The sequence below is a fragment of the Pezoporus occidentalis genome, unplaced genomic scaffold, assembly GCF_034315485.1.
Source record: "Pezoporus occidentalis ecotype Australia unplaced genomic scaffold, CSIRO_AGI_Poc_V1 ctg20, whole genome shotgun sequence".
Lineage (NCBI taxonomy): Eukaryota > Metazoa > Chordata > Aves > Psittaciformes > Psittacidae > Pezoporus > Pezoporus occidentalis.
In genome coordinates, this window is record NW_026913856.1 from 476,438 (window position 1) to 500,605 (window position 24,168).

At 37.5% G+C, this 24,168-nt stretch overlaps 1 protein-coding gene across 8 annotated transcripts; it reads left to right on the forward strand.

Moving 5' to 3' along the window:
• The first annotated feature begins 126 nt into the window (after window positions 1-126).
• TERB1 (telomere repeat binding bouquet formation protein 1) lies at window positions 127-24,037 on the forward strand. 8 transcript variants are annotated; one of them, XM_062618260.1, is made up of 21 exons: window positions 127-143; window positions 2,159-2,217; window positions 3,333-3,443; window positions 3,616-3,744; window positions 4,199-4,330; window positions 4,797-4,857; window positions 4,950-5,065; window positions 5,230-5,352; window positions 5,906-6,058; window positions 7,163-7,294; window positions 8,550-8,675; window positions 9,678-9,835; window positions 10,595-10,941; window positions 12,301-12,362; window positions 13,368-13,451; window positions 14,665-14,835; window positions 15,240-15,320; window positions 15,577-15,657; window positions 20,793-20,906; window positions 21,303-21,415; window positions 22,095-23,018. In XM_062618260.1, the coding sequence occupies exons 2-21, from the start codon at window positions 2,184-2,186 to the stop codon at window positions 22,218-22,220; spliced, it is 2,454 nt and encodes an 817-aa protein (XP_062474244.1). In that variant the 5' UTR covers window positions 127-143; window positions 2,159-2,183; the 3' UTR covers window positions 22,221-23,018. The 8 variants fall into 8 exon arrangements, with proteins under 8 accessions (XP_062474244.1, XP_062474248.1, XP_062474245.1 ...); XM_062618261.1 differs by lacking the exon at window positions 127-143 and adding an exon at window positions 23,030-24,037 and having other exon boundaries at window positions 659-2,217; window positions 22,095-22,148; XM_062618264.1 differs by lacking the exon at window positions 3,333-3,443 and having other exon boundaries at window positions 22,095-23,017.
• The last annotated feature ends 131 nt before the right edge of the window (window positions 24,038-24,168 follow it).

The window sequence follows — 24,168 nt, forward strand, 5'->3', positions numbered from 1 at the left end:
CGGCTCAGAGCGCTCCTGAGGGGCCGCGCGGCGGGGCGGGAAAGGCGCGCGGGCGGGTGGTCTCCTCAGGGGGGCGGCGGGAACGGCCCGGAGCGCCTTGGTGTGTGAGCAGAGTCGCTGCTATTGCGGATCGACAGGTAGATGTGCCCTGTTTCACATCCTCGTGATACTCCCCACGCTTCCCAAAAGCTGGCAGAAAAATGATTCCTCTGTAGACAGTTGGCTCTTCTTTTGAAAAAAAAGTTAAATATTTTTTCCTTTTTGTATTTGGGGTGATCTGGAGTACTTGTTAAGACTTCAGCGTGGAGCTCTGATAGTGAGTTCTGAATTGTGTACGGGGATGGGGGTGGAAACATTGCTAAAATAGCAGTGGAGGACTTCAGAGGTCTGCCGTGCTGAGGCGTGTTTCACCAAAGGTAGCAGTGCAGCCTCAGCTGCTGGCATACTTTTGGGTTTCAGCGGGACACCAACTATCTGGACTTCCTTCACTGCAGTGACTTTGACCATAGGATTTTAAAAGGAAAAGTACCCCTGAGACTGGGTGTTCTTAGCCTGGTGTGGCTGTGCAGGGGCTTGAATTTATCTGTGCTGCTTTAAGAGTGGAATTTTTTTAGTTCTCATGGGATGGTATGGGTTATTTTTCGTAATTGATAGGTAATTATTTTCTTTTACACACAGCATTTACCAGAAGTCTGCTGCAGCAGATTGTGTTACTTATATTTTCATCTTTGGCCTGTGATGCAACAACAGATATTAGCTATTTGTATTTTAATGTAGACTGGCTTATACTTTATGTACCTTCCATATGTTGCAAAAGGTCCAGCTGAGGTCAAGACATCTTTCTATAGTGTTTAAAAAACTCTTTGTTTTTCTTATATTAAAGGCTCTTTAATCGTATGCATGTGTATTTAATTAAATTTTGTGGAAATGAAATTAGCTGCAAAGTGAGCTTGGTTTTGCAGCCTTTCTTTTGTTGAGGAGTATGTGAATAGTTTTTGTTTTAGGCCAGCAGGGTGGGAGCAGTAGGGGCAAAAGAGGTGAGGAAGACTTGCAAGCTTTCTGCTGTTGTGGCAGGGTTAGATTTGCAAGAAAATGAAATTATGTGTATTATCACTTCTGAAAGGGCAAAGAAAGATGAACTCTAAACATTCCCTCTCAAAACACACACTTCATCAATGCCATTGTAAGGATGAATGCAGAGTATTTGAACTAATGGAAGCAGGAAAAGAATGGGAACAATCTGACTAAAGCAGACCTCTCTGTCTTCATTAAGATGGCAGTGATATTTTCTTATGGCCTTTGCTTTACTTGGAGAAGGATAACCAGTCCATTACTAAGCTGGATTTATCACTCATACAAAGTTTCTAACTGGAGCTAGATAATTTTTGAGAGATTGATGCAAGCACCACAGTAACCTATTTCAATCTTTTGTGTCTGGGTCCTGGGGGATGCTTAAGGGACCATCTTTCTGTTCCCAGACCTCAGTTTCACTCTGCTGTTCAAGTCTTTCAGATGCTGGCATGTTAGGTTTATGTAGAATCCCTGTTGGGTTTTCTGGTTTGCATACTTAATGTAATGTGATTATTTCTTTGGTGAATAAAAATAAATCTTTAGTTTAAGAAATAACAGTTCATGTTTCTTGTCTTTGGTTTTGATCAGTACTGATGAAACAACACAATTATGGTTTAGTGGCTCACTGAGTAGCAGTAGGAGGCTGCAGGTTCTATAGTGGATATCGAACACAACTGACTGTCTCCATAACGTTACTTGGTGGGCTTACTGCTAGCTGTTGGCTGATGACAAAGTTGGCAACCTATTGCAAGGAAAATTGGATCACAGTTATTGTGGTAATGACATAGAACTAGGTATATTTTTAATGACAGGGACATATTTGGTGCCCACATGGAATCAACTTGATCTCTGCAAAATGCTGACTTTCAAAAGATAGTAACGTGATAGTTACAAATGCAGTGTTACTGTAAAATACTGTATTTCCAAAGGAAATATGCAAAAGCATATTAAACTGTGTGTCAGATGACAGAGTAAAACCATAAAACTGGAAAGAGTGTATTGAAGAAAAAATATTTTGTTTATACTGCATATGGTGTTACAAATGGTGCTAATCTGAACAGAAAACACTTTTTCCTTGCTGTTGTAGAGCAAGAACAGAGATACAACCAAAAATGGAAACTCAAAAGAGGCAGAAAAAACAGTGTGGTAAGATGCTCAACATAATTTGTCATTTATTACCTGCATCAATTTTACAAAGCTTTACTAGGCTGTGATAGATTTGTCATGGGTGATGAGGTATTGGGGAAATTTTTTTTTTCCGTGTCAAATTTTGCGTTGGAAAATGTAATGACAAACTTGCAGATAGTAGACAATACCACAACAGTCACTTCTTGTTTTCCTAATAATAACCTACATTTTTATTGTATTTAAACTTCTTTAAGAAACCCCAAGTCTTAAAAAGGTTTACAAATCTGTGGTTGCTATCACAAATAAGTGTCAAATAAGTCTTTTTATTATACCCATACAACTAAGAAACAGATTCTCAAAAGTGTCTACCTACCTAGGCTTGTGTGTAGTTGCCCAGAAAATGTTTTGTCTTCACTTACTAATATAACAATTTAAGATTGTAGCTGCTGTGGTAAGGGATTAAGTTTTCTGTAAGTAAATACCATATAGTGAGCCTTGCTTTGTTGGATTCCTGCAGTTCTATTTTCACTCTGAATATTTTCATGGTTCTGTTTTACTCATTTAAATACTCTTAATGCACCTTGCAGTTGCATTTCATTTACTAAGACTGTTACTAGTAATTAAAGGCCAGAAATATGAAAAGGGGGCTGTAACTTTAGCAAAGGACACCTGTTGCAGAATGGCTCCAACAGCAAGGCCATGGATCCTTAGAGGCCTTGTGCAAGCAAAGCAAGGTGTAGGCCTCACAGGTAACTGGATACCAGATGTGGGAGGAGAATGTGAAGGAAGCTGTGTAGAACTAACCAATACTGTTCTGACTAGTAGGTGTGCTAAACACCACGCGGATATAAGTGAAGTGCGCCACAAAGTAGAAGTTTGCTTATCACCCATATTGGGTTGGCGTGTCTTGCTTCTCGCCGCTTACAGACACCATGCTTGAATAACAAACTACAGAAAGGAATATTTTCATATGTATGTTTGTGGATAGAGAGAAATGGTGTAGGTCTATATTTGCTCACATTTTTTTACTTCAAAAACACATGCTACGTTTTTGGGCAGGTTTATTGTAATACTAATAAAGATCATAAAGAAGAGCTGACAATTTTCATGAAGTTTTTTGTGTTTGCTCATAGATGTGAAAACAGATCTGAACTTATTGCTTGAATGCCTTAAATACCAGATGGACTGCCCTCTATCTCAGAAAGACACTTTGATCACTATTTACTCAATTTGTCAACAAAACAGTAAGAAGAGTTTTTCCTTAGAAAAAATACAGTCATTATGTTAACAATATATGTTAAGTTGATTGTCACTGTAAAAAAAAAACCCACAAAACCTAAAGGATCTTGAAAGGTTTTAATTTTAAAGAGAAATAAAAGCAAAACTTTAATTTTGTTCTTTTTTTTAATGTTACAGGTGAAGCAAGTGAATATTTTCGAGAAATTGGTGGTTTGATGTTTGTAAATGATCTTGCAAAGTCAAGTATTCATGGCATAGTAAAGGAAGCAGCTTTGTTTACATTAGGAATTACAATGGAGAGTAATGGTAATAAGTAATATTATTTGTATTTCTGGGTAACCATTACCTCTGCTGTGCTTAGTTTCTGTTACATTTTTGTCGCAGAAAATCTCGTAATAAGATTCTTGGGTCGAGCAAGGGGGAGTAGGAATGCCACTGTGTCACAGTCTATCCCCAGATTTGGAGAAATACCTTGCTGAATTGTGTAGGCAGCATGCCTTGATGATACCAGATGGCTGTGCTACTTATCTTCCTTAGCAGCAAGTGTTAAATGACTTGTGAATTGTTCCAGAGTTTGCCTAGGTCCTGGCTGGTTTAGCACTAACTACAGGAGAAGCCTGCAGCCACCTTGTAGTCCTGGTTTGTCTCCACTCACCACATAATGGGATGCAACTGAGACTCTAGTAAATATATTACAAATATAAGTTAGGTTTATGAATGGCTTGTTTTAGGACTTAATGATTTTTATTTTTGGTTTCAGTTTATTGTCAACAGACTTTGTGTACTGCTGCATTGTTTGAAGACCTCATTTCATTTTTAATTAATAAGAATTCTGGTGTGAACTTGAAAAGAATGTCTGTTTATGTCATCTTAGCACTGGTTTCCAATAATAGTAAGTTCGTTTTATTTTGGTTTTTTTTTCTGTGTTACACCATTTTTTTTTCTATTTGACAATCTGCAATACAGAAACTTGAAACTTTCAATAGGTAATGTTTTGGTAAAGTTAATTTCTAAAGATGAATGATTGCAGGTAACTGAACCTGAATTGTGTAAATAGATCATCATTCATTGGGATTTCCTTAAATAGCAGAAGGTGGTTTAGTACTAAAAATGAAATTATAGTTAAAAAATAATGCAAACCAGTCGTTACTGACAATATATAATAAAAAACAGACACAGAAATTGAACATTTTTGCCAATTTGTTGGCATTTGTTGTGATTTTGTATTAGTTTTTTTTTGGGGTGGGATATATGCTTAGGAAATGGGAAAAGAATGTATATATGTAAATTAAACTTGACATTAAGATTTTGTCTCAAGTTGCATATGTCTTAGGATTCTTGCATGTGTTCTTTTTTAGTAAGTGGGCAAACCTATGTCAGAGATACAGGCTGCATTGGCCTACTGCTACAGTTATTCAGGTGGGCAGTTGCAATTTAAACATAAAATGATAGACTATTCAACACTTAGGTTTGCTTGACTATTTGGGACTTGTTTGCATTGTTCTTAACAGAACAACGCTTTCCGCATCTGAGATCAATCTGTCAGATGAAGATACTAATCAGTGCTATCAGCTGTGGTCCTCAGTCTGCAGTACTCTCTGTGCCTGTGTTAACAATCCCCAGAATGGTAAGAATGTTGCTGTTAAAATTGTGACAAAAGTTTAAAGTATTTCTCCAAAGTGGTAAGTTTGTTTTAGCTTTTGTCAATGATTGTTGGGTTAAATTTTTTAATATTCAACTGAAATTTAATAATACATTTTGATTGGGAATTATTTGTTTTCACTTTTCTAGAATATAATCAAAACATTTGCTCTTCAGTCTTCCCATATGCCAAAGAGTGGCTGGAAAGTTGCACAAAGCCTGAGATAGTTCGTCCTATTTGTTCATTTGTTGGTCTCACAGTTGCAAATAACTGTAAGTGCAGCTCGAGCTCTAAATAATTTTTTATTTTTGGAAAAGTAAGTTTAATTAGATCGTTAAATGTTTGATTTTTTTTTTTGTTGTTGTTGTTGTTGTTGCTGTTCTTCCAATTTTAACTGTGAAAACTGTATTCCACCATCTTCATTTACAGTGTATTCATTGTGCTTAAGTCCACAAATAGCTACAAACTGACTACATTTGGTGAGGTTAGTAAAGAAATTTTGGAAGCTGTTTTGATTAAAAGTATTTTACAAATACAAGATGTTACATCTCTGAAAACAGTGACGTTGGTAGAACTTGGGCATAAGGTTTGCCGTTTGTATGCAAGCATTAGGGCCATGTGTTCCTTGTAACTATTTTGTATGACAATTACTACATTTCTTGAGACTAGCATATATTCAACTTCAGTTACATGGGTGGAAATGTAATGGTTAATACAGTCACAGAAAAAATTGTGATGAGCCTAATTGCTAAAATGCTAAAACAGTTTGCAACGCGTATTATTTAAGACATTTTCACTTTGTTTCTTGTTTTTTTTTTTACTCAGCATATGTGCAGAAATATTTTGTTTCTGTTGGAGGACTGGATACATTAGCTAGAGTTCTCACCAGGCTTACGCATGATTCCAATATGAGTCACTCCAGCATTAAACTTGCAATAGCAGTAACAAAGACTCTGGATGCCTGCGTTGCTAATGACTGTGAGTGAAAAGAGCATTACCATTTTTTATATATGCTAATTTTAAAATGAAATTTTTCAGGTCTGTTTTTCCTTGAAAAGTGATAAGAATGGATGCTGGAGGGCATTAAATCACATACACTGATATTGCAGATTTTTTTTTAAATTCAAACAAGTATATGGGGAGCGGTTCAGTTCATCTGAGGTGGGTTACTTTCCCATTATTGCTGAAATAATGAAATTTAAACAAGACTGAAAATTAAAAATAAGATGCTAGTTTTGTGTAAGTAAAGTTGAGAACTGCGTGTGTGGCAGTCAGCTTGGATCCTGAAGTTAGAAATCTGTTTCTATAGACCTGTGCCTAAACTAATAACCTTTGTAAGCTTTGGGAGGCTTTAGTAACTCAGGTGTGGAACTGAACAGATGTGGCATTTTTGCGTAACACATCTTCACTTTGATCTGCTGTCTGGAGAGTGCTATCCTAATGAGGTCTTTGCGTATTGCATCAGATTTTGAGAACCCTGTGAGCCTGATCAATCTGTGCTGTTGGCCGTGACTATTAAATTTGACACTTGTGCTCTTAAATGCTTGTGAATGGAAGTTAAAAAAAAGTTTAAAAGCATATACCTGCACTAGTTTTGAGCTTATTTCAGAGAAGTTTATCTGGGACAGGATTAGGTGTCAGCATGTATGTACTAGCAGTGGTGTTCCTGGTTTCAGGAAGAGGTTGCCCTGTATCAGAAACATTCTTAGCATTTTTGTGGCAGATAATCCATGTGTCAAACCTTATTCTACTCTTTTGCTGTATTCTGGAGCTGATAAAAGATGTGGACTGAGCAGAGGTCTACAAAACCTGCACATTGCAAAGCCCTTGTTAGTCAGGTATTTTGCCACATCTCTATACCACACAATCTGGGAGAAAGTGCTGCGTCGGCTATGGGGCAGAACTGCTGCTCCAGGAGGGATGTGATGACTTAAAGTATTAAAATGAAAGAGAAGGACTGTGCAGGCCCAAGGCTTTTAGAGGGCTGCAGAGTTCCCTTGAAAAACAGCATTTTATGTTTGGATGATGCCTATATCCTTATTATTGTGTTTATTTTTCTTCAAATTATTTTTTACATAATAGCTACCATAGGTGTTGTCTTGACAAAGTACCACACTGTGTCAGAGCTACTAAAGCTGCTGTCCAATGACACTCTGGATACAAGAGAAAAAATTAGTATTATTCTAACCATTGGACACTGTACTGAAGTTTGTGGTAAGATACATTTTTTTTCTATCAGTCTCAATTGAATTGTTATAAACTAACAACTTCAATGGTATCATTTATCAAGACTGGAAAATGAAGGGAAATTCTTTTAAATAATGTAATATTAATATTCAGAAAAAGCAAACTATTATGCAGGAATTCAGAGCTGGTCTTAGGTATTACAGGATAAAATTCATCCAGACGTGAAAGCTGCTACAAGACATCACGCCACACAAGTCTTTTTGAGCTTTGTTTTAATGGTCCTTGATACATACAGCTTCTGTCCACTGCTTACATAGCTGTTAATTTCTTTTAAAAGCTATATAAAAGTATTAGTGTTGAAGTAATGTAAGCACTAGGTAATCCTGAAGTATTTTTGCCAGGCTCCTCAGGGCTTTCCCAAGGATGGAAACTTTTAACACTTCAGTTGGTATTTTATGGCAGTAAAAGCAACAGAATGGGAACTTGTGAAATACTGATCATTATTTATACTACTGGTTTTTCACGTGTATTTCAGAGATGCAAGAAAAAAGGATTATGTTCAAAATCCTCATTGATTATTATCCTTTGTCAATAACAAGTCCAATAATAAGCTCAGTAGGTCATAAATCAGTTTTAAAGATGCTTTTTCATGAAGAATTAACTAAAATAGCTTAATGGAAAATGTCTTTCAAATAGAAATATGATAAAACCAACAGAATGAAAGTTTCTCTTAAAATGTCATCACTAACAAAATAACCATATTTCATTTGTTTTTCTTATTCCCTTGTTTTATTTAGACAACAAAGAATTAGTTCTTAGGAAGTTGGCAGGTGTATGAATATATACAACAAATGACATCACAGTAAAAAATATAGCTAATTACATAGTTAATGAGGAGGAACAGATTAGCTAGATTGGGGTTAAACTACTAATTTTATTTGAGTTTTGCCAGTTACAAACTTCTGATATTTCTGCATCTCAAGATCTACATAAATATAGTGTATATATTTTAGGAGTATATACCAGAGGAAAAGAAATACAGAAGCCAGAATTCAGATTTTTTAGGCAACAGTTAAATGAGTTTGTATCTCTATCACAATTCATCTCAGTCCTCCTTCAATTTTCTTACAATAGCTTTGAGCTATGGGCAAATTATCCTGTGTGATTGAAAGTGCTTTTGCTGCAACCCAGGTAAGAGGTCATTACAGCATGCTTGGATCCACAATGAAACTGTGTATGAAACTGAAAACAATCTATTTTCCTTTACAATATCCTGTTTTAGAAGAAAACCAGTGTGAGCTGCTCCAGAATAATGGTCTTCCACTTATGATTCAGTTATTAACTGAGTCTCAGGATGAGGAACTAAACAAAGTGGCTACTTTTGTGCTTAAAAACTGCAAACAAATGAGTAAGCTTTCTGTTACTGCTTTAAAAAATACAGATATTATTTGTTTTTAAGTTCTGTTGACTTTCTAAGTGATTTTCACTGTAGCAACTTTGTAATTCTCTGTACTTCAAGTGATGTTCGTTTTCTGCAGAAAAGTTGCACGTTTACTACCATGGACTGGTAACAGCATTTAGGCACAAGAAAGAAAAGTAAAAATTCCAACAGTGTTGCAATGGTGCATTTGTGAAATATATATATGTAGGGCCAGTTCTTGAAAGCTTTCCCATCTATAAATTCTGTGCAAATATTAGCATTGTCATCTAACACACAGTTGGTACTCTATTCCTTGGTACTTACCCTTATTTATAAAGGCTAAGCTGGTCGATAATCAAGCCCAAAATCACCATGACTACAGTTATTTCGCAACATGAAAAAAATACTTTGTTGTTTTTTTTTTTAAATAAGGTGTATTTTGAAGTATCCTTTTTAATGTTTTTTGATGCTTTTTTTTGTTTTTAATTAGCTGTAGAATACAGAAAGACATGTTCTTTAATCTCTAAAGCGTGGAAGTATTATGCAGTTGATAATTAGTAAAAAAGCATGTATCTACATTTTTGTGCTACAAACATAACTAAGAGTTTTGTATAAGATTGAGGGGGTGTAGTGATTTTCAGTGCCCATTAATATGGAGCTGTTTCTTAAAAAAAGCAGAGACATATATAGGTAACAGACCTATAGAATGAGGATTAAGTCCATGACAAGAGTTTCTTAAAGCAGAGCATTATTGTGTAAAAAGCTTATAGCAACTATAATTGCAACCTCACCTCTTGTAACTGCACTTTATATTTGAATTTTATTAACATTTACATGTACATTAAATTATATTAAAATTATTATTCAGGGTTATATTTTGCATTAAATTATTGGGGCTGTCCCTCAGCATACTAAAATATAATGCTTATTGAAATGTTCATTTAAAAAAGCTTGTAATATTAATAGTTTTATTTTTTATGATTTATAAAGCTAAACAATTGTTCCTGAAAATAAATTATAATTCATTAAATGCAACCAATACAGAGGAGTTGGACATGCAAGTCAGAAAAAGAAGTCTAGAAGACTACTGGAAGGAAGCAAAAGAAATTTTATACAGAACAAACTTGCTTGAAAAAGAGTGTAATGAGGTTGGCCGATTTACCAAAGTAGATAAAACTAAGCATTTTTTTCCAGGGTTTAGGGTTAAATAAAATGTAAACACTTAAGGTTATTTCAGTGTCAGCTAGAAAAGTAGGGAAAACATGGGATGTGTGTGAAAATGCAACCTGCAACTTCTACCATTATATCATACAGATAAGTATGCAGGGCAATTGGAGAATATAGGCATCTGTGTTTTTATGAAGCATTTTAATTTATTGTAAAACCAGATTTTCTACAAATTTGAAATCATTTAGGTTGGAGAAAAAAGAGTTGGATTTATTTTTAATTGCCAAATATTTGAAGCAATAATTTTAATATTTGCAATCATGACATGCCCATGGTTGTACAGCTGTGAGATAGATGATAATGGAAAATGAGGGCATAAACTAAAATAAAGTTGTTGCATATTTTCCCTGTGCTATATAACTGCATGTTATCTCTGGGTGTGGAACTGCAAGTTTTTTAGTTATTCAGCTGGATCTTACTTAAATACTTTCATTTCTAGAAGTGCCTCATATTAGTAGCAAATCCAGTGCTTCAGCCTGGAATTATCACTTAGTAACTACCCTTTCAACACCTTCAGCAGCACTGTCTTGTGGGCTGTTAACTCAGGGGTTTCTGAAGCTTCTCTGAAATTTCTGTTACCTCCAGAGTTAGACTTGTCTATCCTACTTAATCTTGTTAATAGAATTATTTAATATTTTTATGGAGCTTCTATAGTCACTGACTGGTGTTTTTCAATACAGGAAAGTGTGAAAGGAGGAGTATTTGTAGAAAGATCCTCAGAAGCCAATGCTGAAGCATCCAAATACTGTGAGGTGAATCCTGCTGATCCGGAAACTTACATAGCAAGAACACATAAAGAAATACATTGTCCACAGTCAGATGATCAGGTTCTTTCTCCATCTGTAAATTCTTCTGCACTGAAAAATGAAATAGTTAACCCTATGAATCTAGTAAATGTTTCTGTGAGACAAAGTGAACAGAGGAATAGTCTGTGTTCAGTTAATGAACTGCAAACAGATAGTGTACTACAAAGTCATAGTATAAATGAAAGAACTACTTGTGTAAAAAATCAATCTATTCAAGTAAGGTAAGTGTCTTAAACCTAAGCAGAAATACTAACTTGTTTTTCTTTAATAATTTTCAAATTGAATGTTAGCCTTTTACATTAGCTTTTACTAAGTAGTTTTTTTTTTTTTCTGCTAGTGGAAAGGCATAGGCTTTTGGTGGCTCATTAGAGAGTATTTTGTGGAAGTGTTTTTGAAGTCACAGATTAAAGATGATAGGCATGGTAGTAATAAAGTACCATCTTTTTCTCTAAATAATAGCTTCTGACATTGTATAGGAAGCCAGTACAGGCCTAATGTCTTCAACATATTGATGAAAAATCATCCATTGTTTTTGCCTCAAAATTCTCGCTGATTTAGTAGATCAAAATTTCAACCATTGATTTGGATGAAGCCACAAAGAATTCTGTTATATGCATTTCCTAGGAAAACAGGAGTTACAGATCTGCTGTGCAAAAAAACTGGAGTGCTTACGAGCTACAGAAAAAAGCCTTCACTCCCTGCTTTTCTCCGCTCATATTCAATTGCTTCCCTCCATGGGAAGAGAAAGATAGAGCCTTGTTTAGTCATTCATTGTTCTCTTGCTCGTTACTCTCACACAAATGTGGCTGGCTGAACCCTGCTCATGTGCAGCTTCCTTGCATGCATTATATTGTACCTTTGCAACAACCACTGAAATTACTTTCCCTGGTACATTCAGATAAATTTTGCTTTGCTACTGATTAGCATAATTTGACACAGATTATTTGTTCTTCTGGACTCTGAAGCACAAAACTATTAAGACTTTTTTTGGGAGGAGGGGGCAGGAGGAAAGCTCTCTCCTTGCATGTGTATTTGTGTCACAAAAGGAGTTAACCAAGGATAACCATGGATCAGGCTCCCTGCTCCTGCAGCATTTGGAGGTAGTCAATGACAGAAAAATGTATGATCACCATGTCACAGGAGTACATAGATAGCATAGGAGTTAGTCAGTGTAAGAAAAAATATCAATTGCCTTTTAGAGCAATTGCTACCTCTATTGAAGGCTACAGTATTTGGAAGAGATTATGAAAGTTTTGTGTGCACTAAGGAATCTTTACGTTAATCAGGATTGCAAATGAGTCAGCTTCCCTTGAAAGCACTGCACTCCCAGTGCTAAACAGCACTGCAAGGAGTGTTTATCACAGGGCTCTGGTAAACCGAGTTCCAACACACAGTGATTACATCCTGGATACTACAACCCCAGTAACATGGAATAATTAGAATTTTTTAAGTTTAATCTTTTATATGTTTAATATGTGTTTTGTTTTGCCTTTGGAATGTATGTATTGATTTACAAGTAAATATATGTTCGAAAATGTGATATTTTATTTTTCCCACTGTTTACATTCTGATCTTCCCAGTGAACAATTATTTAAGAAACCAGCAGAGGTCATTAAAAACGTGAAACAGACATGCACATCAGGTATAAATAGACATATTCCTTTCTTAAATAATCTTGTTCTTAATGAGATTTTATTAGGTTTCTGTGTTTTTATCACTTTTTTTTAATCAAAATTTATGTATCATTAGATGATGGAGTACATTGTGTAATGTGTCACTTAACTGTTTGCATAGTTTGGGAATTTTATAGTGTGTGCAATTTTACTAGGAGAATATTTATTTTCCTTTTCTTCTAATACATATTTTAGCTTTTTTTTTTTTTAGTTGATTTTAACTATTCACATAAATGTATCGCAGATAAATGTTTTCATTTTAGTCTGAATGCAGTCTATACTGAACAATGAAAGCCAGTAATAGAAAATGTGTAAGGATCTGCCATTGTAAGACCGGGGATAGAACCTGCCTGTGAGCATGACTTGCTTAAGGCTTTTCCTACATGTTGAAGATGTGTTTAAGATAGATGTTTTTCAGATTTGCGTTGATCTTTTTAGTCTGATGCATTTATTTCAAAACTGGGACGTGTTTGATCAAATCTTTATTCATAATTTAGTTTCCTGTTAATTTATAGAATTTATAATTATTCATTAGATTAGTATTTGCCAGAATGGTAGCTTTACAAGCCACCAAGGTTATCTCCAGGTTATACCTATTAAAATTGAGAATAAATATTATTCCAGCACATCACATTTTTCAGCATCTGATTCCATATAGAAATAAAGTTTATAGAGCTTAGTTAAGCAATGTAAGTTTGCAGGGTTGTTTTGCTCTGTTCAAGTACAAGCAATATGCTTTGGGAGAATGATGAAAAAAAGCACTGAATTAAATGTAATTATTCTGGATTTGCAAAAACATAAATGTGATCCATTTAAATTGAGGAATTTCATTTGGAGTTTTTGCTGTTATGTAAATTAAACTTTAATAACCTAGAGATAGTAAATACAGTTGAATATAGCTGTGCTGATGCATGATTGCCATGGGAAAAGATCAGTTGCGTTTTCTTAGTTTTTTTTTTTTCTTCCGAATTTAGATCAACACTCGGAGATAACCAAAGGAGAAAAAAGTACTTCAGCTACATCTACATCCCAGAAAATGGCAGATTTCAGGTGTTCAGGTAAATACTATCCTAGGTCTTTCTTTCTTGAGTTCATAAAAGGAGGCTTACAGAGATTTTAACACATCTACAGGATTATCCATTATGCAGTTCTTAACAGCTTCCTTTCCTTTTCCTGTCCCGCTAATAAAAACTAAATATTGAAATAAAGCTACATATGCCAGTTTCAGTCTAGTTACCTTTTAATGTGGGTTTACTAACATAGTATACAACAGCTTAAAAGATGACATGCTATTACAAGAGCACTTACGAGTGCGTGCTTTCCTCCTTTCTCTGATTGGAAAGAGCGAGGAAAATCTTGGAGCCCTGCTCAGTTCCCTCATGTATTCCTCTTCTAAGCCTCCTAAATATTCTGCAGCCCTTCTGTTTTCTCTGCGTTACTGCTATTAAGTACAGTCTGTCAGTTTTACAGTAATCCCTGATTGCAGCCTTCAGTTATTCCATCTTCTAATTCCTAAACACAGTTTATCAGTATGTTCTAAGAATGCTGCTGGCACTCAGGGTTTGTAAGTGTATTTTGTAATTAAGCCTGTGTATCTTGATTTAAAAAGAAAAAAAAGGGGGGGGGGAGTGTGAAGCACTGTAAGCCACCTTTGAACGTCATGTAGGCCTACAGCTGTCAAACTAAATTCAACTTGATCTTTAGCACTGCTTTATTTTAGGCTAGAATATTGTAGTTATGTTTCAGTGACGTTCTTGTAACTCCACACAGTGCAGAAGTTCACCTTCAGCTGATGTAACTAACTATGAGAACATCCAAGAATAACTAAACCATACATCACCCTAGGAATGTCCCCAAAACCAAACAGGAAGGCTTCCTGTGAGGAAATTCATAAGATAGACGTTGTTTATTCAGGTTAATACAGGTAACTGTTATAACACAGAAAGTTTCAAAAAATAGCAAAGACATCTTTTATATTTTGGCTCCTGGATAAATCTGCAAAGGGAACTGAAGCACCTTTCTTCCAGTCCCACTAATATTTTCACTTCCCTAGAGGATGCATGCCTCATTTAGTCCTTCTGGAGTTGAAGTGCAGTGTAAAAGAGCAAGTACAAAACAAGAAGGCACACAAAAGTATTACGTCTTTTGAGATGTGTATATGGAAAATGGAGGTTAAGTTGTAGATCATGGTGTCAAAATAACACTGGATTTTGTGATGGCTTCTATAGCATTCATGCTTGCTGTTTCTACAATATCCTGGTGTTTTTCCAGGTTGTAAAGCAGGAGAACTGTCCTTCAATAGTAAAACCTTTACCAAGGTGTTGCAAAGTTGTCCATACCAGTGTGACCATCACAAAGTCATTCTGGAAGCAGAAGAAAGACGTAAAAAGGAGCTTCGCAAATTGACTGTTTGCAACAATAGGAGATATGCAGGTTCTGAGAGTAATTATGATTGTATTTTTTAGTAATTGTAACTGTTGTTGTAAATAGTATTTAAAATACTGAACTTATTTTAGTTTGATTCTGATTGTCCTGCTCCTGTAAACTCACTCATTTAATTTGATTTACCAATGATTTGTACTATGCAAGATGAGAACTAGGAACTTCTGTTTGAGGATCTTGTGTCTTTCTTATATTGTTATATAATCTTATATTGTTATATAATATATATGTTATGTTATAACAAAGTGATTTCATTCTAATATTACACATTTATGCATATGAGAGGCTTATAATTCTTAATAAAATAAAAGTGCATCCTGTATTTATTTGGTTTAAAAGAGGCATTTTGAAAATTAAACAGTTATTAATGGTATTTGTACCGGTGTCCATCTTATATTTTGCAGAAATACTGCTGACCCCTGAGAAGAAACAAAGACTGCATACAGAAACACCAACTTTTAGGAGCAGACTGGATAGTTCTCAAAGTAAGGGCTTATTCGGGTACTAATAAAGAGAATATATTAAGTTGAAGTAAGTGTGAATGAATGTATGACATTATAACAAGGTAATTTCATTCTAATATTATATATTTATGGACATGAGAGGCTTATAGTTCTTAATGAATGAAATTAAAGCGTATCCTGTATTTTTTTTTTGTTTGTTTGTTTAAAGGAGCACTTTGAAAATTAAACAGTTATTACTTACTGGCATTTTTACTGGTATCCATCTTATATTTTGCAGAAATACTACTGACCCCAAAGAAGAAAAAAAGAGTACATGCAGAAATACCAACTTTTAGGAGTGAAATGGATGATTTTCAAAGTAAGGGCTTGGTTTAGAAATTAATGCAAAAAGCCTTTACCAAATAATTCTTTTGCAGAAGTTTAGCATGAGAAGCTGTGGATAGGGAATTATGTTGTGGGTTTTTCTGTAGATTCTGTGAAAAAATCTGTATATCAATAGGCCAGAAAAATGCTATTTTGTAATCCTGATATTGTGTTATGCACATTAGTTCAGAACGAATTTGGCACTTTGAAGATACTTCTTCAAATCCTGCCAGGGCTGCTTCCTTGCCATCCGCTATTCTTCAGCTTTGTGGCATTAATTTTTTTTTAATTTTAAATTGAGAGGTATAGTCAGGACCAGAGCACAGTACAGTTCCTGTTTCTGGATTCAGCATCACTCTATTATACATTTATAGCCATGTTACCCTGTCATACCTGTTTCTGTTCCAGCTTGGAGCTCTGATAAGGACTTGGGCCTCTGTGTCCTGAATAGCTAAAAGGGTAAACCTTAACATATACATAACACTAGAGCAAGTAACTGAAAACAACCTGTCAGAAAATTAAGTACTGGAGTTACATTTACCTGTCCTGTATTATGAGGTGTTGAATAAGATACTACTAACAAGGTAGAGTTGTGAATATCATTATTTTACTTAATTAATTTCTGGTAAAAGCTAGTTGATTTTTTTCCCCTCCAGAGTCAGAAATTAATTAATTAAATTAATTAAATTAAACTTGGCTAGGGATGTGAAAGATAACAGGAAGGGATTCTATAGGTACATTGCAAATGAAAGACAGACTAGAGACAATGTGGGCCCTCTCTGGAAGCCATCAGGAGAACTGGCTAAACTGGATTTGGAGAAGGCTCAGGTTCTTAATGACTTCTTTGTCTTCACTGGCAAATGCTCTGACCACACCACCGAAGTCCTGGAATGCAGATGCAGGGACTGTGAGAATGAAGACCTTGGGCCCACTGTAGGAGAGGATCTGGTTCGAGACCATCTTAAGAACCTGAATGTACACAAGTCCATGGGACGTGATGAAATCCATCCATGGGTCATGAAGGAGCTGGCGAATGAAGTTGCTAAGCCACTGTCCATCATATTTGAAAAATCATGGCAGTCAGGTGAAGTTCCCGATGACTGGAAAAAGGGAAATATAACCCCCATTTTCAAGAAGGGGAAAATGGATGACCCAGGGAATTACAGACCAGTCAGTCTCACCTCTGTGCCTGGCAAAATCTTGGAGCAGATTCTCCTGGAAGGAATGCTAAGGCACATGAAAAACAACAAGGTGCTTGCTGACAGCCAGCATGGCTTCACTAAGGGGAAATCCTGCCTGACCAATCTGGTGGCCTTTTATGATGGGGCTACAGAACTGATGGACAGGGGCAGAGCAGCTGATGTCATCTACCTGGACTTGTGCAGTGTTCAACACTGTCCCACACAACATCCTTGTCTCTAAATTGGAGAGACATCAATTTGATGGATGGACCACTCGTTGGATAAAGAACTGGCTGGATGGCTGCACACAAACAGCTGTGGTCAGTGGCTCGATGTCCGGCTGGAGACCAGTATCGAGTGGTGTCTCTCAGGGATCAGCGTTGGGACCGGTCTTGTTCAACATCTTTGTCGGTGACATGGACAGTGGGATTGAGTGCGCCCTCAGCAAGTTTGCCGATGACACCAAACTGTGTGGTTCGGTTGATACGCTGGAGGGAAGGAATGCCATCCAGAGGGACCTTGACACGCTTGTGAGGTGGGCTGATGCCAACCTCATGAGGTTTAACCATGCCAAGTGCAAGGTCCTACACCTGGGTGGGAGCAATCCCAGGCACAGCTGCAGGTTGGGCAGAGAAGAGATTCAGAGCAGCCCTGTGGAGAAGGACTTGGGGGTGTTGGTCAATGAGAAACTTAACATGAGCTGCCTTCAGTGTGCACTCACAGCAGAAAGCCAACCGTATCCTGGGCTGCATCAAAAGGAGTGTGACCAGCAGGTTGAAGGAGGTGATCATACCCTTCTACTCTGCTCTCGTGAGACCTCACTTGGAGTATTGTGTAGAGTTCTGGTGTCCTCAACATAAAAACGACATGGAACTGTTGGAACAAGTCCAGAAGAGGGCCACGAGGATCATCAGGGAACTGGAGCACCTCCTGTATAAAGGCAGGATGAGAAAGCTGGGGCTGTTCAGCCTGGAGAAGAGAAGGCTGCGTGGAGACCTCAGAGCAGCCTTCCAGTGTCTGAAACGGGCTTGTAAGGATGATGGTGAGGGACTCGTCATTAGGGAGGGTAGTGATAGGACAAGGGGTAATGGGTTCAAACTTAAAGAGGGGAAGTTTAGATTGGATATGAGGAAGAAATTCTTTACTGTAAGTGTGGTGAGGCACTGGAATGGGTTGTCCAGGGAAGCTGTGAATGCTCCATCCCTGGCGGCGTTCAAGGCCAGGTTGGACAGAGCCTTGGGTGACATGGTTTAGTGTGAGGTGTCCCTGTCCATGACAGTGGGTTTGGATCTAGATGATCTTAAGGTCCTTTCCAACCCTAACTATTCTATGATTCTATGATAGCTATGGAGGTCTGTTAAAAGAAATAAATAAATTCTAACTGTATTCAATTTCAAGAGCCTACTATGCTAATATGTTATCTTTAGCAAGTAAATATTTTCTGAAGTAAACTGATTTTTCCAGTCTCTCTTCAAAGACCAGATAGCTGTTTGGCTCAGAAAAATGGTTCTCATACATTTTAATTCCTACAACATTACCCATGTTTTGTTTTTTTTTTTTTTTCTTTTTTTTAAGAAAGATGCATGTTGTGTTTTAAGCTCAGTCAGGATGTTGGGATGACGGTTGGAGGGAAGTCAGGGCCAGTCGCTGGTGACCTGAAGACATCTAGTTGGTGGGCTATAAAAGTGCTACATAGCACACAACAGGATACAATTGAGTTCATTGGCTGTTTTCCCCTAAAATCAAATCCCCTTGAGGTCCCATATGGAGAACAAGTCTAGATAGGTTTTCCATCCCACTTTGTCATGTCTTCTCCATGATCCTGCAGGTAAAACCGTAGGGTGGCCTGTGGCGTATACCTTCTGTGTCTTCTCTCTCAAGCAGCAGATGCCTTTTGTTAATAGCATAGATGTGTGTTGGTACACGTGGGGAGCTGAATAGATCTGATAGATTGTCTCTCAATTGTTTGAACTCCTGGGACAGTTTTTCCACAGCTGAGATGATGGAAGGGGTGAGATTGTTTTCAAACTCTCAGAGTTTATGAATCATTTCATCCACTGTTAGCGGTACTATGTTATTCCAGATTACTGTTGCCAATGAATGGGCGTATGATGATGGTGCATTCTGTGTAAATTTCTGCCACATGGGTTGTGTACATTTGACTTCATCTGGATCTATGAGTGCATCCCCGTTACGAGGGATCTATGCCAATCTATGAGTACATCCCTGTTATGATCTATATGATAGATCATCTCTACAATGGCTGATTCCCTCCAAGATTGGATGCCTTTCTCTAGAGTAATCCACTTGGCCAAACGACTCATAACATCGTCCTTGTATGGAAACCTTTCACAGCTGCCAAGAGCCACCTCCAAAGGCTGAGGGACTTTTTCTCTCTTGCAATTGCTTTGTCAATTCCTCCTTCCCTAGCAAGTGATCCCAGCTGCTTGGCTTCCCTACCTTCTAGTTGGCAACTGCTGGCCCCATTGTCCCAGCATCGGAGCAGCCAGGTGATGACGTGCTCCTCTGGTTGACGGGTAAAATCTTTTTGCATATTCTATAGCTCGGTTGAGGTCCAGGGTTGAGACGTCACCTATTCTTCCTCTTATTCACATACTAATAACTCCTGGTCAGATGCTGTCCCGGGTGGTGAGGACATTGTTTCTTCATCTTGCTTCATCTTTCTTGCCTCTTTTTGACTTTTCCTCTTGTGTACAGGGGCAAACAATGTTGGCACGAATTGATCCTATGGTATAGCTGCTGTACTTGGAGTTGGATTAGCTGCGCTGTTTGTTGTGGTCGAAGTTTGGGTAGCTACTGTACTTGTTGCTGGGGCTGGTAAGCTGGTGTGCTTGGAGCTGGAGTAGCTGCACTGTCTGTTTCAGTCAGGGTTTGAGTAGCTGCTGTACTTATCGCTGGGACTGGTGTAGCTGCTGTGCTTGGAGCTGGAGTATCTGTGCTGTCTGTTGCTTTGCCATCAGATCTAGGGACATTTTTTTCCTTTTGAAGGTGCTGGATAGTGTTGAACAGGGCTCTGTAAGCATAGGCCAAGCCCCAGCACGTTGCCATGATTTGTCCCTCTCTGGTATGACCAGAATGACAACACCAGAATAGCCCAAGGCCCCCAGCCGATAAACACTAAAACAGCAAATACCAGCTCTAAGTAAGGTACAACATGCTGAAATTGTGAGATCAAGAGCAACAACTCTGAGAGCCAATAAATCAGCATTGTGACGAGTGACTATTAATCCGAAACAATGAATGCTTATGACACATACTATTAGACACACTCTGGTCAGATCTGTTGTTATCTCAACCCTTCGTGCCCTATGCTGGACGCCAAAAAGAACTGTCATGGTTTAAACTCAGTCAGCTGCGCAGTCTTTCTATCACTCCCCCCTTTTTGTCCCCCCAGCTCCCAGAGGGATAAGGAGAAGAATCAAAAGAATGTAACTGCCACGGGTTGAGATAAGAACAGTCCAGTAACTAAGGTGTAACACAAACCACTGCTGCTACCACCAATAATAATAATGATAACGAAAATAACAACGGAAGAGATTACAACCGCTCACCACCTGCTGACTGATAGCCAGCCTGACGAAGCAGTGATCTAGCCCTTCTGGGTAACTGCTCCCAGTTTATATGCTGGGCATGATGTGCTGTGGTGTGGAATACCTTTTTGGTTAGTTTGGATCAGGTGTCCTGTTTCTGCTTCCTCCCATCTTCCCCTCTTCCCTAGCAGACCATGAGACTCAGAAAGTCCTTGGTCAGAGTAAACATTACTGAGCAGCAACTGAAAACATCAGTGTTATCAGCATTGTTCCCAGGCCAAAAGTCTAAACCACAGCACTGCACCAGCTGCTAAGAAGGAGAAAAACCGACTGCTACTGCTGAACCCAGGACAATGCATAATGTTTTATTGTTTGTTTTTTTTTTTTTTTTAAAAAAGGTATTATTTTGACTCCAAATAGAAAAAAACAATCTAATACTTCAAATAGAGATGGACGTAGTAAAAATGCGAGTTTGGCCAATGACTGTAACTTGATACCTACGTATAAGAAGTGTGAGTATTACCAGAAAATTAATTCTGTAATAAGTGTAACTTACAGATCAGACTTCGCATTTAGGCCAGGGCTTTGAGAAATGCACCTGTGCTTGCTACTGGAGACAAAATGGCTAATAATTAAAATAGGTATGTTCTGGTACCTTCAGTCATAGTATTAATGATGTTGGAGTTAGTTCCTATAATTTTATAGTTGCTAATACATAAACAATCCTCATGTGTTAATGTCAATGATGAGAAAAAGAGCTAAACAAAATGAGATATTCCTAATAAAACAGTATGTACATATTCAAGTTCATTAGAGTAAACATTCCTTTGCAACACTGTATTCAGTTTAGCAGTAGATTTCAGTTAGTTTAATGTAACTAAGAGCTGGCCTTGTTCACAATTTCATAGCTTTACAAAAAAGCCAAGATGCTAACTCGAACAGGCAGAGAGTCAAAGAAATGCGCAACCTGGAATGTCAGTGCTTAAAAGAAAATCGCCTGTATTCAGTGGAAAGAGATGAGGTTAGTTATGCAAAGCCTAATAAAGCACTCACATATTTATAAATGTCCAAAGAAAATCTCTGTGAATTCCATAAATTCTTTTTAAGTCAACTTTAACAGGAGTCCTTTACCAAAGTGGACTTCATTAGAGATATTCCTCTGTTGATTCTACTCCAGTCATATTGATTTATCTCTGAAATGAATTAAGCATTTTCAACTGACAGTCCTTTCTGAATAATAGATATGGAGGTATGCTTTTTCCTGCATTAGTGAAAATGTGCATGGAAATAACAGAAATATACTAAAGATTTAAACTATGTAGGCATGACAGAAATGAAGGTGTGAAAAAAATTGAAATGTAATACTTACTGTATTTCAGGAAATGGGTGACAGTGGAGAAACCTTGAAGAGCCATCGTTATCTTGGCGAAGTGATAATTTCTTTAGAACTACTTCAGATTGTATTGCCAGTAATAATGTGTTATTTCCGAATGCAAAACAGTATGCAAATTTACATAATTTTTAATTTCACCAAAATAAATATTCGCAGAATAATGAAAAATGTTCCCTGGACACAAAAACTTTAAACAACAGAAGAACCTGAAAAGATTTCACAGCTGAAGAAATAAACTATCTTTTGAGTGGAGTGAAAAAAAATAGGTAACCACTGAAATGTAATTTTGTTGTTTTATCCGTTTCAGAAAGGACGGACAAATGTTGACCCTTCCAAGAAGTACTACAGGTTACAGTTGCAAGTAATCATATTTTTTTCTACTACTGTATGTGCATGTTGTCAGTTCTGTTTTCAGCCTTTGCCCCTGAACTGACTGGGGGAAAAAAAGAGAGGCCATCAGAATTTGCAACCCACTGGATTGTGCTTGGTGTCAGTTCAGTGCTGTTCATGTTTGAGCACTGGAACAGTATCCAATGTAATCCAACCAGGGCTGGTGCTTGGAGAGGGAGAACTGCACTAGGGAAATACTAGAGAGCATTTGAACCCTCCAGTGCCACCTGGCAGGATATAAAGGGTAAGATTTTCAGTTAATGACTCTAAATTAATCCCTATGTTTATTAGGAAGTTGATCTCTCTGTTCAGTCCCTTTTCTGAAGATGGTTTGTGAAAATCTCTCTGGCAATTTTCACCATCTTTGACATGCACACTCTGTACAGGGAGATGCTGCATATGGGTTGGGGGGGCATCATTTCTTCTGTGATTCAGATGTGTGGGGCAGTGTTCATTGGGATGCCTTTCTGTACTGCAGTGTTTTGTGAAATTGTGCAGTGCTTTGTGTCAACATTTGCACTGATATTTTCACAGAGTCATAGAATTCCAGGGTGGTTTGAGTTGGAAGATATCTCAAAGACCATCCAGCTCCACCCCCCTGCCACAGGCAGCAACACTTTCCACTAGAGCAGGTTGCTTCAAGCCCCGTCCAACCCGGCCTTGAACACTGCCAGGGATGGGGCAGCCACAGCTTCTCTGGGCACCCTGTGCCAGTGCTTCATAGGGAAGAACTTCTTCCTAATACCTACTCTAAATCTCCCATCTGTCAGTTTAAAGTCATTCCTCCTTGTCCTATCACTACTTGCTCTTATAAAAAATTTATAAAAATTTTCTTGTATCTCCATTTTATAGAGGTGAGAAAAAAACAAAGATCAATAACACCTTTCAAGAGTATTTTGGATCTTGTTGCAGAATGCTGAAGAATGGCATTTTTAACAGTGGTGTACTGTTGCAGCAATACAAACCCTCGGAGAATTTAGATTGGCTTGGACTCCTGTTCTCAGTGATAACATTCATTGACAGAGTTGTTCCACTTTGTAAATTGAAATTATATGTAATTGCCTAAGTTTGTTATTTTGGTGCTTGGGGGGTTTTGCTTTTTTTTTTTTTTTTTTTTTTAAATAATGCTAAAGTAGCTAACAAAATACCAGTAGAATAATTTATGAGGTTCTCTGAACCTTCTTGAATGTTTTATTTATGTAATATTTGATCTGCCTTTTTGTTTGAAGCTCTCTATAGTTTGCTTTACACCATTTGTAAGAAAAGGCTCTATCGCTAAAATTAATATTTATGTCAGAAACTGGTGTTAAATGTTTTGTCTTGTTTCCTCTTAATCAGTGAAATGTTTAAAGTAGGTAAAATATTTTGTCGTGAGTTTAATGTGCTGTATGTACAGAAAAGTGTATCTATGACAGAAAACACCACATGTATGTAGTAGCATGTAGCAGGCATCTTTTTGTGTATTACTCAAGTAAATAGGCAGAACTGCCATTTCTTGCACAGTTTTCAGAGAAAGCTTTATTGAAACCCTTAAGCACGTGATTTTTCAGTGGTAGCCTTACTATTTCATTTGCATATTTTATCTATTCTGATAAAGGTGTGATTAATCGATAACTAATTTGTTATGGAAAAAGTTTAGTTACCTTATTAGCACTAGGTTTTTACCTTTCAGGGAGCTGTAGAGAAGAGATTGACAAGGTCCCCTCTGAGCTGCCTTCTCTCCAGACTAGACACCCCAGGTCCCTCAGCCGTTCCTCGTCATATTTGAGCTCCAGGAGCTTTGCCAGCGTCATTGCCCTTCTCTGGCCCCAGTCCAGCACCTCAATGTCTCTCTTGTAGTGAAGGGCCAGGAAGTGAGTACAGGATGCAAGGTGCGGCCCCTCCAGTGCCCACTACAGGGGAACGATCACCTCCCTGACGTTCCTGGCTACGCTAGTGCTGATACAGGCCAGGATGCTGTTCGCCTTCTTGGCTGCCTGGGCACAAGCTGC